The sequence below is a fragment of the Lepus europaeus genome, chromosome 17, assembly GCF_033115175.1.
Source record: "Lepus europaeus isolate LE1 chromosome 17, mLepTim1.pri, whole genome shotgun sequence".
Taxonomy (NCBI): Eukaryota; Metazoa; Chordata; class Mammalia; order Lagomorpha; family Leporidae; genus Lepus; species Lepus europaeus.
This window is the reverse complement of record NC_084843.1, coordinates 27,580,586-27,597,999: the sequence shown is the minus strand read 5'-3', so window position 1 is coordinate 27,597,999 and position 17,414 is coordinate 27,580,586. Positions and strand designations below refer to the sequence as shown.

General features: G+C 45.3%; 2 protein-coding genes across 3 annotated transcripts in view; both read right to left on the bottom strand.

Moving 5' to 3' along the window:
* Positions 1 to 243: 243 nt before the first annotated feature.
* On the bottom strand, positions 244 to 2,232 carry NPM3 (nucleophosmin/nucleoplasmin 3). The gene is made up of 6 exons (XM_062214833.1): positions 2,098 to 2,232; positions 1,702 to 1,787; positions 1,377 to 1,496; positions 1,163 to 1,256; positions 694 to 818; positions 244 to 606 (listed from the first exon to the last, which is right to left on the bottom strand). The coding sequence occupies exons 1-5, from the start codon at positions 2,213 to 2,215 to the stop codon at positions 703 to 705; spliced, it is 534 nt and encodes a 177-aa protein (XP_062070817.1). The 5' UTR covers positions 2,216 to 2,232; the 3' UTR covers positions 244 to 606; positions 694 to 702.
* Positions 2,233 to 3,016: 784 nt separating this feature from the next.
* The window catches only part of OGA (O-GlcNAcase), a 36,277-nt gene continuing 21,879 nt past the window's right edge, over positions 3,017 to 17,414 (bottom strand). For both annotated transcript variants that reach the window (XM_062214831.1, XM_062214832.1), the window contains 6 exons: positions 15,559 to 15,644; positions 14,486 to 14,590; positions 13,696 to 13,781; positions 12,258 to 12,450; positions 7,354 to 7,513; positions 3,017 to 5,115 (listed from right to left, as the gene is read on the bottom strand). In XM_062214831.1, coding sequence (XP_062070815.1) covers positions 4,979 to 5,115; positions 7,354 to 7,513; positions 12,258 to 12,450; positions 13,696 to 13,781; positions 14,486 to 14,590; positions 15,559 to 15,644 — 767 coding nt within the window. In that variant the 3' untranslated portion in view covers positions 3,017 to 4,978. The remainder of the gene's footprint in view (positions 5,116 to 7,353; positions 7,514 to 12,257; positions 12,451 to 13,695; positions 13,782 to 14,485; positions 14,591 to 15,558; positions 15,645 to 17,414) is intronic.

Genomic DNA, 17,414 nt, shown 5'->3' with positions numbered 1-17,414 from the left:
GACAGAGGCCCAGGCCCCTTGTTTGGACGCTGATAACCTCCTGCGACTGCCCTCCCCCACCTGCAGAGGCTGGGAACCTGCAGGGTGTTGGGAGGTCCCAGGCCCAGTGCTGGCTCTAGGGACAGAAAGATCCCACACTGTCCCACTCCCCCAGACCCAGGGACACCCTCGGTGCTTCCACAGTGCCACCTGGTGGTCCCTAGGGAAATGTCACCTGGATTGGGAAGAAGCCACACAAACCGGTTGCAAAAAACCTCTGGCCACTTTATTTCAACCTTTACCCAAAAATGTAAAAAGTGTTAAAAATGTATCCTTCTAAGCTTCATACACTGACCTCGGATACTCAGAGGGAGGGGAGCTGAGAAGGTCAGGACAAGAGATCAGAACTCCTCCCACCCCTACAGAAAAGGGCAGTGCCAGGCTGGGGGCAGTTCCGGAACATCGGGGTCCTGGGGAGAACCGGCCCTTTCCCTCCTAGCTCTGGCCAGATCCTTCCCCCCAAGCCGAGCCCCAAAGTCTGCTCTTCAATGGCGAAGAAACTTCTGAAATTCTTGAAACTTGTCCAGGAACATGGGGCATGGTGCATACCGCGGGCAGCTGGCTGACCTGAGAAAGCAAACAAGGGTTCAGCACCCAGGCCCTCATCTGCTGCACGCGCCCAAGACCCGGCCAGCACTCCTCCCCCTTACTCACCGGCAAGCGCTAGGGCCTGCCCCTCTGCTTTTTGGCAGGCAGGATGGGGCACAACTCAGCTTCATCCTCTTCACTCTCCTCTTCATCGCTCTCCTCTTCCTCAGAGATATCATTGCTTATGGTGACTGGGAAGCAGACAGTGTGGGGTGGGTTAAAGCCAGACCCGGGTCTCACCACACCATGCTCTGTGGCGCTAGGTTTCCAGGGCCCCTGACCTCCCAGAGCTCCCAGGTCTAGCTGGGGAGAGCCCAGGTTCTCCAACTGGGTGACAAATGCCAAGAGAGGCCGCCACTGAAGAGCTGGGACAGGTTCCCTGGAGGAGAGGCAGCAAATGGAGGGCGCGTATTGGAGGAGACACGGCCTGCGGGGCACCCAGGCTACATGGGGCTACACCAGGACGGGACAGAAGTGTGACGGGGAGGAAGGCCACGTGGGGAGACCACCAGAGGCGAAGGAGAGCCCCCCTCACCAATCTGGTGTCGCCCAGTGATCCGCACAGGGCCCGAGCCTGACTTCAGGCGGAAGGTTACAGGTGGCTGGAGCTGGAAGTCATCCAAGCTGAGCTGGGAGGAAGACAAGGAGGAAAGGTCTGGTCCACCAGGCCTTGTGTGACCAGTACTGAAGTCTACACACACACACACACTCGCACGCACGTACGCACGCGGTACGCTTGGGGCACTCACCATGGGTTGACAGGACAACCTGAGGTTGGCCACAGGGACAGCAATCTCCTGGTGGTCGTGGTTCTGGGCCACAACCTCCACCACATTACACTCGTCCTTGGCCCCCTCGGTGAGGCAGAGCTGGGAAGGGTACACAGGGCCTCAGGGTCTCCTCGAGGCAGGGTGACCACCACATGTGGAGCCATCTACCCTAGAATCTGCCCAGTCTCGGAGGCCCCTGATCCCCTGGCCAGGGGAGCTGCCCATGTCGGGGGTCGGGGGGGAGAAGAGGCCCAAAGCGCTGCCTGCCCAGGTGTACTCCTCGCCACCCCCTCCTGCCCCTCACCATGGTCAATGCCAGCACGTGCTCTGCATCATCCTCTTCCTCTACCGTGAAGGTGAAGGAGCGCGTGTGCCCGGAGAGCTCACAGCCTGGGAGAGAGTGTGAGCATGCGTGACTGCGTGACTGCGTGTCTGGGGGCGAAGGGGCGTCTCACCAAGCCCCGGTCACGTGCAGCCACGGACTGACAGGCCGCCAGAACCCTGGGGCGCCCCGCCCATCCGGAGCAGGGGTCCCTCCGCTGCCTGCCACTCCAGAGGCCGGAGCCGGGCTCCCTGTCCGCGACGACGAACAGCGAAGCAGCCCTCCGCCCCACCCACGTCGCGCACCCATCCGCATTCCTGTTCCTTCCCTCCACTCGGGCGCCCCAGCACCACCCTCAGCCTCTCCTCTCCCCAATACCGAAGAAAAAACTGTCCATAGTGACTGGGGCCGGGACCCGGAGACCTCCGACGCCCCCGGCTCGGACACGGCTCTCCTGGCTCAAGACCGCTAAGGCGGCTGCAGCGCCGGCGGCCATGCTGCAAGGGCAGTGTCCAAATCCCGCCCCCGACACGTACAAAGCGAGGGACCTTGGCCCAGTTCCGGCCCCGCCTATTAAAGGAGCCGCTCAGTGTGGGAGAGGAGGCGACCTAACCAAACTGGCAGCTCCGGCCCGTCTCGCCCAGGAGTGCACCGCTCCCGCTCAAACCTGCGTCAAGACCGCAGAGGTAACTGCTCATAGGGGGGGTTGTGTTCCTTTCCTCCGTCGCCTGCACCTCCTGGCACCCCGTACAGTGTCGCCTGTGCTCCAACCCGGACTAAGCTTTCGTTAAAGGTGCAGTGTGAAAACCTCCCCTACGCCCTCCCTCCGCAAAGGCGGGGTTGAGAAGAGGGCTCCTCTAGGGAAGAGCTCAGGTTTGTGCTGGAGGAACCCCTGGCCAACTCCCATCCTCAGCTCTCTGGCAGATACCCTCTCTACCGGCCCTGCGGCTTGCAGAGCTGTGACAGGCAGCTGATCCTGGCATTCCAGCAATTCCAAGTCAGCTCAGGAACACCCTTCAGCCTTCAAGTTTTTTCTCACAAAACCTGGGCCACTCCCTCCATCTTTCACCTTTTGATTAAATAAGGTAAACTGTGTGTTGCCTATCCTGTTAGATGGCACAATCTCAACCTGGCTGCACTATTTCATAAACTGGGCATGGCTAAAATGTAGTCTGCTTTGTGGAAAATCTGGAAGGAGCCTGCAGGGGAGGGGTGCCTTCAAGCGCAGCCTCTACCTTGGGGCAGCCGTGGGCTGAGGGGCAGCGGAGCAGCAGATTCACACAGCACAATACACGCATTCACTTCAAGTTTTATTTTGCCTCTTGCATGGTCTTCAGATAGTTTTACAGTTCGTATTCTATAGGAACTGAGCTGTGATCTAAACAATCAATGAAATGTCATTCCAACTTTAATAAATACTCATAACCACAGAAGGTAGTATAAGCTCTTTATGATCCTAGAGTGATGACGGTATAGACCCAGACATGTTTCATATGGTTAACAACTGTGACCAGAGATAAGCCAAAATGATTTTTAAAAACCAAGATAAAACCAAAAGCAACTTGCTGAAAACCCTGATTGCTGATGAGGCTGACCCTGAAGTCCTCCAGATAAGATGCTAGAACTGTCCACAGTGTTTGAGATACACTCAGGAAACCTCGGCCTAAGTCATAAACAGTTATCTTGGGATTTTCCCTTTACCTCAGCCCTCAAAAATGCAAACCTGGCTCCAGCTTTTCAGTACACCATTATCCTTCTCCCGGTTAAGGTTTCTCCCCTAAACATGAAGCACCCCTTTCTTCTCACCCATTCAGTATACATTCTTGGTTGGAAGTCACTAGGCGCCACTGCGTACAATGCTTTACAATTCTCTCAAAAACCACACTGGTGTAATTCTATGAAGAAAAATTATTCAAGTTTCCTTCACTCAGCTCAGAGTTAAACACCTGATTCAAAACTGTAAGGAAGATAACAAAACAGTTATGAAATCTATGGAGAAGTCAACCAGCCATGATTAAAAAATGAATCCTAGAGAGATTACCTTCCAGCCTCCCGCTCAGAATCACTAAGAACACCAAATCTAAATTAAAACACATGAAGCTTTCAGAATCTGTGATTAAAGGAAAAAGAGGGTAACCATAAATCATTGGTTAAAGTGTGCTCATTCTTTAAAAATTAGTTATAAACATGCAAGAATTAAAGACCAGTAGTAACTGGTCTTGAGATTAAAGGACAACTGATCCAAGGGCAAATGGGATCCATCAGTCCCTGAGCCCTACTGGACAGATGTCCAAACTAACACTTCACATGCTGACCTGCCACTGAGGTGAATTTCCAGAAGTGACTGCACTCTGCAACAGACTGAGTCCTAAGTTAGGCTCTCATACCCAAAATGGTCATGGCCTAGCCCAAGGTGGGAGGCACTTTAAAAATAAAACTTCTAAAGAAAAAAACCCCAAAGACAAAAGAAAAGAAATCCACCTTCCACTGATTTACATTCTTCAAAGTGCCATCCTGAACCCACACCCTTTCATTTTCAAAGGAAAAATTTTACAAAAACAGTGAACACAAAGGATAGTCAGTTACAGCTAGTAGTTTATATACAATGAAGTTTACAAGTCTGTCAATTTTAGGCTTTTGCCACAAACCAACTGCACATTTGTCCCTACAAAGCACAAGCTGGAACCAATGGTCACTACAGGAGACAACTGGCCAGGGCTTTACAAAAAGCAGAAAAATTGAAATCATTTATTCACCCTAAACTAATGCCACAACCATCCCAACTGGGAATCTCCACGCTGAAGCCTCTGAAACCCACTAACTCTCTCTCATCTCTGCTATGTCCCCAAAGAATGAGAGAGACTTCACTCAACACTGAGGATGACAGAGGTGATAGTAATTACTCTTAGGGGAGAAATGCAACCACACTGGATGCAGAAAATAGTGCTGACTACATTTATTGAGGAGCCCCTTTCCCTGCATATGCCCATGTAAGAGGTCTTGGCGGCACCTAACACAACACACAAGACCCAACCCCGAAAAGAGGCCCATGTCTCTGTCCATACAGAATCTGCAGCAGTACTATCTTCTCCCAGTGAGTAGTCTGCAAGTGCGCCGGGTGAGTTTTACAGTCTTCTTTGTTTCCAATTCAGTTGGCTGATTTGTTGCCGCTCTAGAAGCTGAACTGTATGAAGACCCCAACCACCACCCACAAGGTGGAGTTAAGAGACTTTTGGACAGTTCACAGTGCCAACACATGTCACAGGCTCCGACCAAGTATAACAACATCCTTTGGAAATCCTTCCATTTTTGCAATTTCAAAACAGCCTAACTTGCTGTAAAATTCCAGAATTCTTTTATCATCTGGTCTCACTTCACAGAAAGCCCCCCGGGAGCCTAGAAATAAAACAAATATCCAAAACATAAAATTATGGATATGAGTTAGGTTAATCTTTAATATATTTAATATAGATAATAAAAGCTCTCAGCTCTCAGCTCCTAAATTTCATTCCACAATTTATATAAGCTCCTAAATTTCTATACTTCCAATTTTAAAAGTTCATTATTAAAAAGGTCATAGAATTTCACTAAAAAAGAAATCAAGGCAAAACTACCTCTATTCAACAACCAAATAACCAGGAAGTTATGTATTCTAAGACATACCCCACATGTCTGCATGATTCAGTTTCAAGAACTCTGACTTATCTTTTCCTCAGTTATTTAAATTAGCCCACAAAGGGGATACAACCAACTCAAAGAGGCAACAGTAAACTAGGTGCATTCTCATGTATCAACAATCCTCCTATGAGAGCTTAACGAACTACCCATTTTCACAATGCCCAAGGTCTTTTACATTTTTTTTTCTTATTTGACAGGTAAGATTTATAGATAGAGAGGTCTTCCTTCCATTGGCTCACCCCCCAAATGGCCGCTACGACCGGTGCTGCGCCGATCCAAAGCCAGGAGCCAGGAGCTTCTTCCTGGTCTCCCATGCGGGTGCAGGGGCCCAAGCACTTGGGCCATCCTCCACTGCCTTCCCGGGCCACAGCAGAGAGCTGGACTGGAAGAGGAGCAACCGGTGCCCATATGGGATGCTGGCGTCGCAGACAGAGGATTAACCAAGTGAGCCACGGCAACGGCCTAGGGTTTGTTTTTTTCTGTTTTGTTTTGTTTTTAAGATTTATTTTATTTAGTTGAAAGACAGAGTTACAGAGAAGCTGAGGCAGAGAGAGGTCTTCCATCCGCTGGTTCACTCCCCAATTGGCTGCAACAGCCAGAGCTGCACCAATCCGAAGCCAGGAGCCAGGAGCATCTTCTGGGTCTCCCACGTGGGTGCAGGGGCCTAAGGACCTGGGCTATCTTCCACTGCTTTCCCAGGCCATAGCAGAGAGCTGGATTGGAAGTGGAACAGCCGGGACTAGAACCAGCGCCCATATGGGATGCTGGCATTGCAGGCGGCGGCTTTACCTGCTCTACAACAGTGCTGGCCAGTCTTTTACATTTTTAAAGAACCATTTAAAAGAAGACTATGTGGAGACCAGCACTGTGGCATAGTGGGTAAAACCACCAACTGCAGTCCCAGCATCCCATATGGGTGCTGGCTCAAGTACCAGCTGTTCCACTTCCAATCCAGCTCCCTGCTAATGGCCTGGGAAAGTAGTAGAAGATGGCCCAAGTGCCTGGGCCTCTGCACCCTGTGGGAAATCAAGAAGAAGCTCCTGGCTTCATATTGGCCCAGCTCCAGCTGCTGTGGCCATTTGGGGAGTGAACCAGAAGATGGAAGATCTTTTTCTCTCTTTGCCTCTTTGTAACTCTTTCAAATGAATCAATCAATCTTAAAAAAAAGTATGCAAATGGAGACCATATGCATCTCTTAAAAACTAAAACACTTTGCTAATCCTCCGCCTTGGGCGCCGGCACACCGGGTTCTAGTCCCGGTCGGGGCACCGATCCTGTCCCGGTTGCCCCTCTTCTAGGCCAGCTCTCTGCTGTGGCTAGGGAGTGCAGTGGAGGATGGCCCAAGTCCTTGGGTCCTGCACCCCATGGGAGACCAGGAGAAGCACCTGGCTCCTGCCATCGGAACAGCGCGGTGCGCCGGCCGCAGCGCGCTACCGCGGCGGCCATTGGAGGGTGAACCAACGGCAAAAGGAAGACCTTTCTCTCTGTCTCTCTCTCTCACTGTCCACTCTGCCTGTCAAAAAAAACAAAACAAAAAAAAAAAAAAAACTAAAACATTTTATACCTAGCCTTTTACAGAACAAGTTTTTATATTACCAATGTAAAGCAAAATATTTTTAAATTAAGGTTGCATTTAGATAAAAAACACTTAAGTTTCTCCCTTTAGGTTCATTTAAAATTTTCAAACATTATTTTTGGGCCCCTAGGCAAAAGAAATATAACCTCATGTGCTTATTTCTCATTTAATTAGGGCTCACAATAAGCATTCATAGTGTAAAAGAACATTTTTCAATGGTTAACACACTTGAATTCTTGCACTATTAATGAAGTAGAAACCAAAGCTTAAAAAGTGGGGGAGGGAATGTGTAAACTAACAATTCATTTCTTTCCATTTTTATCCTACAACATACTCCTGCCTCTGTCTTGCCTATGACTACTCCATGAATATGTACTCACCGTTAGCCTTCAGTGAAGACAGAAGGCAGGCCATCATGCTTTTGGCTACACTTGGGTCAGTTACTTTTTTGTGAATATCCATTTTTATCAGAGAAGGGAAGTTGGCAAGGAAAGTTTCTGGCAATACTTCCTGTTCTTCATGGAAACTCAACATTATTTTCTGTAAAAGAAAGAATGAATCTCTTGACTTTCATTGGTTACCTATTATACACCTATTAATTACAGAAGTCAGCAAGCAGTAATGAAAGCAGTATGTAAATAACTCTTCTAGTCATTACATCATCATTACAGTCATTACAAAACTAATAGGCTTGTGTGATTCCAGCTGAATTTTTCTTTTTTTAAAGATTTATCTGAAAGGCAGAGTTACAGAGAGACCTTCCATTCACTGGCTCACTTCCCAAATGGCTGCAACGACCAGGGCTGGGCCAGGCCAGAGCCAGGAGCCAGCAGCTTCTTCCAGGCATTCCACATGGGTTAAACTACCACCTGTGACTCTAGCATCCATACTAGAGTGCTGGTTGAAGTCCCATCTGCTTCATTTCTGGTCCAGCTCCCTGCTAATGTACTGGGAAAGCAGCAGATATGGCCACTGTCACCCAGGCAGGAGACCCAGATGGAGTTCCAGGCTCCTGGCTTCAACTGGCCTCAATCCTGGCTGTTACCACCATTTGGAAATGAACCAGCAGATGGATGATCTCTCTTTTCCTGTCACTCTGCTTGTTTTTTTAAGATTCATTTTTATTTATTTGGAAGGCAGAGTGACAGAGCATGCGCTTCTATCCACTGGTTCACTCCCCAAATGGCTGCAACAGCCAGGGCTGGGTCAGACCAAAGCCAGGAGCCAAGAACTTCATCCAGGTCTCCTACGTGGATGCAGGGGCCCGAGTACTTGGGCCATCTTGTGCTGCTTTCCCAGGAGCATTAACAAAGAACTGGATCAGAAGTGAAGCATCTGGGACTTTACTGGCACTCATATGGGATGCTGGCATTGCAGGCAGCAGCTTAACCCATTAAGCCATATTATGCCACAGTAATGTGGCCCCATTACTCTGCCTTTCAAACAAATCTTTGGAAAAAATTAATAAAAAAAAAAGTTTGTCTAAATGCAATGTGGTATCCTAGATTGGATACTAGAACAGAAAGAGGCTATTAATGGAAAACCTGGTGAATAGTTTGCAATTTAGTTAACTTGGGACAGAACAGAAATACTCCTATCAGCAAACTCTCAGAGAAGCTCACTACTATTCCAAATTATGATGTAAAATACATTACTGAGAAGGTAAGACGGTCTCCTAATGAACCACCGAATGAAACATTTCAATTACCTAAACTTGCCCTGAGTATCCAACAAAAAACTGTAACTCCTTAAGTTTGGTGTTTTAAAAGGAGGGGGAAAGACTATATATATATTGTTTTTATTTGAGGAAACACAGATGCTCCTTGCCTTTCAACAGGTTTTTAAAAAAGACTTATTTATTTATTTATTTAAAAGGCAGAATTTGGCAAGGGGTGGTGGGGTCTTCCATCTGCTTGTTCACCCCTCAAATGGTCCTAACGGCCAGGGCTGGGCCAGGCTGAAGCCAGGAGTTTCATCTGGGTCTCCCATGTGGGTGGGAGGGGCCCAAACACTTTGGCCATCTTCAGTTGCTTTCCCAGGCCATTAGCAGAGAGCTGGATAAATGGAACAGCTGGGACTTGAACCGGTGCCCATCTGGTATGCTGGCATTGCAGGTGGTAGCTCTTCTCACTAGGCCGTAATCAGCTCTACTCTTGATTCTAGCTTCCTGCTAATGTGTTCCCATGGGAGGTAGCAATGACTCAAGAAATTGGGGACCTGCCACCCACATAGGAGAACCAGATTCGGTTCCTGGCTCCTGGTTTCAGCCTGGCCCTGCCCTGGCTGTGGCGGGCACTTGGGGAATTTGTGTAGTAAGCCAACTGATCAGTGATCTCTGTCTCCATTTCTCCCCCACACCCTCTGCCTTTCAATTAAAAAAAAAAGTCCTAAAAAAACTGCTGTGTGCTTTTTTAGTGCAGACCTGCTCCCTCTGTGTAGAGCCAGCAGAGGACACTCGGGCATTCACCATGGCCAACAAAAAGCCCAAGGAAGGTGTCAAGAGTAAAAACAGGTGTTTGGCAGTGGTTAACAGACTGGTTGGGACATCCACATCTCATATCAGAGTACTTGAGTTCAAGTCCTGGCCCCACTCCAAAATCCAGTTTCCTTTTAATGGGAGGCAGCAGGTGATGGCTCAAGTATTTGGGTTTCTGCACTTGTGTGGCAGATCTGGACTGAGCTCCAGCTGGCTTTGGCTCGGCTCAACCCTGGCCGAGCAGGGGAGCTGGATTGGAAGTTGCAAGCATGTGGGGAGTGAATCACCAGTTGGAGATCTCTGTCTCTGTCTGCCTTGCAAGTAATTAAAAATAAACAATGAATTTTAAAAGATAGAATAATTTGAATGCAGAAGAGCAATATGATTCTGTGGTATAGTTTAAGATTAAAAGGCATATACAACTTAGTAAACTAATGAAAGCCTACTTCAAACAAGGTTTTTTAATGAGGCAGATAAGGATCCTTTTCGATGGACCATCAATGAACAGACACACACGCACAGATGGAAATGCTAAGTCAAAGATATAATTGAGGGGCCAGCACTGTGGTTTAATAGGTTAAGCATCTGCCTGCAATGCCGGCATCCCATATGGACATCAGTTCAAGTTCTGGCTGCTCCACTTCCAATCCAGCTCCCCTGCTAATGCACCTGGGAAAGCAGCAGAGAATGGCCCAATTGCTTGGGCCCCCTCACCTGTACGGGAGACCCAGAAGAAGCTCCTGGCTCTGGATTGGCCCTGCTCCAGCCATTGTGGCCATTTGGAAAGTGAATCAGCAGATGGAAGACCTTTCTCTCTGTCTCTCCCTCTAACTTTGCCTTTCAAATAAATAAATAAATCTTTTTAAAAAGGTCACAATTTGGTTCTACTACATCCTGATTTTCATAGTATAGTTTTCTCTATTTCATGTTCTCTTCCACCATTCTTTTACTGTACATAAATTAACTTGTCTATGTAAAAAGGATATTGCCTTTTTTTAAAAAAACTGAATGGCCAATTATGTATTTTGATTGACACCAAATGGAGATGCAATTGTGTATTAATGGCATGCTTACCGGGCTCTTTATATTTCACTGAGTTACTCTGCTCTCAGTTTCAACAAAATACCATAATACTCCCAGAAATCCACCCCTAATTAATTCAATCAAATCTTCATCAGTTGGAGAATTTTACTGTTTTATTTATCATTATGAAACCAAGAACAATTTTATAACTTCTACACATAGCTTTTACATGTAGGGCAATCTCTAAGTAGGGATAAATTACCCTAAAAAAAAAAAAAAAAAGAAAGAAAAAGAAAAAACAAATCAACTTTTTAAGGAAAGTATCTTGTTTAAACTTCTTCTTTAGGGGCTGGTGCTGTGGCGCAGCAGGTTGACACCCTGGTCTGAAGTGCTGGCATCCCATGTGGGATGGGACCCGGCTGCTCCTCTTCCAATCCAGCTCTCTGCTATGGCCTAGGAAAGCAGTAGAAGATGGCCCACATCCTTGGGCCCCTGCACCCACGTGGGAGACCCGGAAGAAGCTCCTAGCTCCTGGCTTTGGATCGGCATAGTTCTGGCCGTTGCAGCCAATTGGGGAGTGAACCAGCGGATGGAAGACCTCTTTCTCTCTCTCCTCTATGTAACTCTGACTTGCAAATAAATAAATAAATATTTAAAAAATAAAATAAACTTCTTGTTTAAAATGAAAAAAGTCCCGGGAATTATTTTTTGTAAAGAAATTAATTTAATGCGGCCAGTGTTGTGCTATGGGTTGAGATACCACGTGCAATGCCAGCATCTCATATGGACACCAGTATGTGTCCTGGCTGTTCCCCTTCTGATCCAGCTCCCTGCTAATGGGTGTGGGAAAGCAGTGAAGATGGCCCAAGTTCTTGGGCTTCTGTCACCCACCTAGGAGACCTGGACGAAACTCCTGGCTCCTGGGAGTTTCAGCCTGGCCCAGCTCTGGCTGTTGTGGCCATTTGGGGATTGAATCAATTAATGGACGATCTCTGTGTAACTATGCCTTTCAAAATAAATTAATCTCTTTTTAAAGATTTATTTATTTATCATTTGAAAGGCAGTGTTACAGAGGCAGAGGCGGAAAGAGAGAGGGGTCTCCCATCTGCTGGCTCACTCCCCAAATAGCCACAATGGCCAGAGCAGGGCCGATCTGAAGACAGGAGCCAGGAGCTTCGTCCAGGTCTTCCATGTGGGGACACAGGCCCAAGGACTTGGGACATCTTCTACTGCTTTCCCAGGCCACAGCAGAGAGTGGATCAGAAGTGGAACAGTGAAGACTTGAATCAGCACCCATATGGAATGCCGACACTGCAAGTGGCAACTTGACCAACTATGCCACAGAGCCGGCCCCATCAAATAAATGAATCTTCGGGGGAAAAATTTACTTACCACTGATTTTTTATTTTTTTTCATGTTATTTGAAGGACAGTGAGACAGATACCTTCTATCTGCTGGCTTACTACTAAAATGGACCTCAAGAGCCAGGGCTGTGACAGGACTCAATGTGGGTCTCCCACATAGGTAGCAGGGGCCCAACTACTTGGGCCATCATCTGCCCCCTTCCAGGGTGCTCATTAGCAGAAACCTGGAGTTGGGAATGGAGATGGGACTTTAACACAGGCATTCAGATGTGAGACATGGGCATGCCAGGCGGTAACTTAATCACTGGGCCAAATGACCACCCAGCACAGAGGTTTTACGATGCATCTGTTTACTTTTCCAATAAGTACTTTATGAGAAAACAAAGCCATTGCCATAGTAAACTTTAAACCCAAGTTTTACCTCAGCTTCAGAGAGCTCTTTGTCACCATTTGGCTTGGTATACTTTTCTTGCATGAAGGGAATCCAGGATATTTTACACTTCTTAATGAAGGGAGTCACATCTACAGTGCCCAGAGCATAACCACATATGCCATCTTCATCTTCTAGGACAAAGCAGTAATCCAAGCTTAAGGAAAGCAGTCCTCCTACTAACCTGCTCAGAAGGAAAGAGGCCAGAGTAAGCATCTAAGCTCCTAACACAAACTCCAGACTTCAGTGATGCAAGATCCAATACATTTAAATAGTAATTTATGAAAACTACATTTCAATAAAAGAAAGTGGAAGTGCACACATTAATTTTGAGATTTTACTAAAACTGAAGTGGGATTAAAAAAAATTATGAGGCCAGCACTGTGCTTCTGTCTGCAGCACTGACAACCCATATAGGTGCCAGTTCAACTCCCGGCTGATCTACTTCCGATCCAGCTCCCTGCTAATGGCCTGGGAAAGCAGTGGAAGACAGCCCAAGTGCTTGGCCCCTGCACCCATGTGGGAAATGTAGAAGCTCCTGGCTTCAGAGGGACCCAGCTCTGGCCATTGCGGCCATTTGTGGAGTGAACCAGCAGATGAAACACCTCTCCCTCTCTCTCTGTAACTTTGCCTCTCAAATAAGTAAATAAATAAATCTTTTTACTTTTGGTGATCCTGATGTTCTTTTTTAAGATTTTATTTATTTATTTGAAAGGCAAGTTAGAGAGAGGCAGAGGCAGAAAGAGAGGTCTCCCATCCACTGGTTCATTCCCCAGATGACCACAATGGCCAAAGCTGCACAGATATGAAGCCAGGAGCCAGGAGCCTCTCCTGGGTCTCAGACGTGGGTGTGGGGGTCCAAGGACTTAGGCCATCTTCCATCACTTTCCCAGGCCAGAGCAGAGAGCTGTATCGGAAGTAGAGCAGCTGGGACTTGAACCGGTGCCCAAGTGGGATGCTGGCACTGCAGGCAATGGCTTTACCCACTACACCACAGTGCTGGCCCCGTAAATAATCTTAAAAAAAAAAAAAAAAAAAAAATATATATATATATATATATATATCCAGGGGATGGTGGCATAGCAAATTGAGCTGCTGCTTGAGAATCCTGTACTGAAGCACTGGTTCAAGTCCTAGATACTCTGGACTCTGCTTCCAATCCAGCTCCCTGTTACTGCACCTGGGCTGCTGCCAACCATGCGGGAGACTCAGATGGAGTTCCAGGCTCTTAGCTGCAGCCTGGCCCAGCCCCAGCCGTTGTGGGCATTTAGGGAGTGAGCCAACGGATGGAAGATCTCTTTCTCTGTCACTCTGCCTTTGAAATAAATAAATCAAATCTTTAAAAAAAAAAAAATTCCAGCCATCAACTCCCTTCAAACTGATTAATCTATGAAATGTCTACTCCCAAATCCAAATAATTATCACATACTTGTCTCCAATAAGGTCAGGCTGACTTTGAAAAGGCAAACCCACTCCATCATCATACATTTCTCTGCAAATCTTGTACACGGAAGCCTGAAAATATAATCTAGTTAAGCAAAACACATCAAGAAAAATAAGCAACAAAATCTAATAATATGACTCATAAATCAATCTGAAAAAGAGTTAACAAACCATCTGACCTCTCAGAACTATTACCATTGCTTTGTTAAATAAATATTTAATCACTGAGTCAGATTAAGAAAACTAACAGAAAACAACATGGTTTTAGTAAACAATAAGAACTGCTTTGTAGGAGACAGTTTTTGATAATAAATTATGGATTCAAAAGCCAGCAAACTTTGAAGCTGAGAATCTCTCAACTTCCTTTAAGAATACTTCCAAAATGTTTTATTAAACAAGTTACTGTTTTTCAGTAAACTTGCTTTTTTCCGTTGCTGAGTAACAGCCTACAGGCACTTCACAACTGAAAATTCCGGAATATACTGGAGAAAAATCAGTCAAGCACAACACATCATTTGGATGTCTGTTTTGTAACTCCAACTCTGAATGTATTTCAGCTTTTTTAAAGGGACTTAGGACAAGATGCTACCCTAACTTAAGGGACAGAAATCTTTAAGTTCTTTCTCAAACTACTCTGTAGGTTTTCCACTCCTGTGTTGAATGTTTTAGTTAACTTTCTCCTATATTTTAAGATATATTCATTTAGCCTGTGAATTCAAGGGAAATTTTTAAGTGTATACCATAACCACACACCAAGTTGGCAGGCAGGCAATTACCTCATCTTTAGGAAAATATGGTCTGATAGTATAAACTTTGGAGGTAGGAGTCAGTGGGGGTGGTTGAAAAAAGAGATCATTTGCCCCATCAATTGGCAACAAACGCTGTGGGAAGAAAAAAGGAAATGGTTTAGTAACAGGAAAATACTCATTTCTTTACATGGGTGTGCACTGCAGATTACCAACTTAACATTAACTGGCTACTGCAGGCAGACCTAAAGAAGAGGGGTATACTATGCTTTACTAATACAAACACCTCTTTGCTGGGGGAAGGGAGTGCTTCTGAATAGAAATTATCCAAACTGACTTACACAGCTTTAGTGGCATATTAATGGGAATTTAAATTTACAATAAAAAAAAACAAAAGCAAAATCTATTCCAATTATGACAGATCTATGTTTTTTCTTTAAACCAATCTTAAATAGACCATCTCTCTATTAAAAGATGGCAGAACAGAATGTCAGGAGGAGAGGTTTGGTCTGAAGAGGGTTATCTGTCCAGGAGACGCTTTATCCCCAAAGCAATGCGCTTCAGTTTGCTGTGCGCAGCAGAGCACCTGTTGGGGGGAGAAAAGTAGAGCACCAGAAAAGTCCATGAACAAATTCCAACAGAGAAAAAACTTCCTATTTTTTCACATTTTCATTAATGGGCTATTCTTTCATGCTTAAGTTATACTTCTAAAACAAAAAGAAAACTATCCAAGTCCTTTCACCAGTCTCTTGTATGAATTAGTCATTGATTTTGCTCATGGAGTTTCCACTGGCAGACAAGCATGCGCGCATTGTGCATTGCGGGCGCAGATTAAAATGCTGTGCGACCTGCAAAGAAACAATGTGAAGTGTATACCTAGAGCCGCTGCGCTTCGCAGGCGCGGGGGGGATTGGCAGCATCTCCTTCAGAAATTACTGTGAAAGAGGAGGGAAAATTTGATTTAAAATCCAGCTATGTGACTAAATTGAATTTGGGACTAGAAAGCCTTCGGCAGACCAATCCTTCCAGCCATCTGATGCGCAACATAAGGTTTCTCATAAAACAAAGAAAATGTCAATTCAGTTGTGAATTCATATTGATACCTGGAACTCTCCTGCTAGACCACCTCTAAAGGCCCAGGGTTCTTGGTCTCCAATTAAGAACTGTGCTGAAGAATGACTACGACACCCTGTTGAGATCAGATCCAAGCGGAGAACGTTACGAGAAAGGGGATTTCCTGGGGTCTCAAATGTCCAACAAACTAACAAACACTTTGTGGATATAGCTCTCTAACAGTCGTAATCTGGGGTTTCAGGGCAAGGCTGTGATAATAATTACTTTTTAAAATTTAAAGTGTTATTTCAAAGTAGATGTTCTTTCTTCTAGTTCATGAATAATCACTGTTTTCAGTTCTTTCCTTACACACTGGAAGGAAAGTCAGTTCCAAGTTTGTCTGGGTCAAGTGGATACGTTCCCTAGACACAGCTATCCAAATCAAGCCTGCTGATTACTCTAACATGAAATTACGGTAACTACAGACCGAAATGAATTAGATGATATATTTTATTATCACAGCCCATGAAGGAATTACACCTGTCTGAAGTCACATTTTACATTTTCAGGAAGGGTACGGGAAAGGGAGTAAGGAGGGAGGGGAATCTTGTCAGAAAACTAAGGTCAGCAGCAGAATAAATTTTAAAAACTTTAAAAAGCTGACAAAATGAAACACAAAATTTTAATTTTTTTTTTTTGGACAAGGACAATCAAAGTTCAAACATGGTTAGCTGTAACACCAGGCTGACAGATTCTGAGAAATAAGAAGAGCCAACTAATGCTCCAGAGCTAAATAAAATATACTTTTTGTAAAAGGATGAGGCATCTTGCGTCCTCTGATCAGCCATTGTAAGTTTTGCAATGCACTCAACATGTGTGTGAAACCAAGCTTTCAAATATACCAGGCAGTATTTCTTGTCATTATTTAATCAAATTCACAGGCAATCATTCAAAAGCAAATGTTTAGAGGCCAAATCAAAATCACCTGCCTAGTCTTCTGACAAGATAAAGCAGCGCAATATAGTTCTTTTCCATTGGAAGACAGCATTCTACCTCCTGTTTTAAGTTAACAGTCTCATCAGTACAAGATATAGTGTGCTAGTCAGACAGTCCCAAAGTAAACCAATTTTTTGTTGACAATTCTGGTCCATTAAGAAATTATATCTGGGTTTGTCATTTTTTAGGGGTAGGGGTATTTTTTTAAAGTATAAAATATAATATTTGCAAAATAAATATGAAATAGGGTCAAAATTTAGACTATAAAGAGAATCTGCCCCATTCCATACCTCAGTGTAATTTACACTGCAGGAAAAAACTGCATCTCTCAAACTTTAATATCAGCCAATTTCCCCTACCCCCCCACTTTGAGACTACAACATAACTAGCACTTCCAACTATTACAATAGAGGAGCTGCATATACGAAGAGCTGTATAAATGAAAACATGGTTAATGCCTCAGTCGCTGCGCAAACGTGACTTCAGTTCATGCCTACTGCCCTTCAATCTACCTGAGCTCCCTCACAGATAGAACCTTTCAATTTAAACTAATTAATCAGGACGCGCTGTGAACATCTGCCGCTGTCCATCCAATAGTAGTAGACACTTGTGCTGAGGACTCTCCCATCTGTACACAATGGGGAAGAAGATAATAGAAGTCGTTAGTAATCAAAAGTACTGCATAGCCACATTCTTTAAAGGACTGAATGCCAGCTGGACTGGAAAGAGGAGGAAAACAAAGGACACTAATCAGTAACTAACTCCCTAAAATTACTATAGACTCATGAAAACACTCTAAGCTGTCAGAGCTTCTGTAAAGTTATGTGGCTGCCAAGACAACTACTTAACACCTCACAAATGCTCTGATCTTGACTGTACAACTATCTGTACAATCTGGGTAAGTTACCCC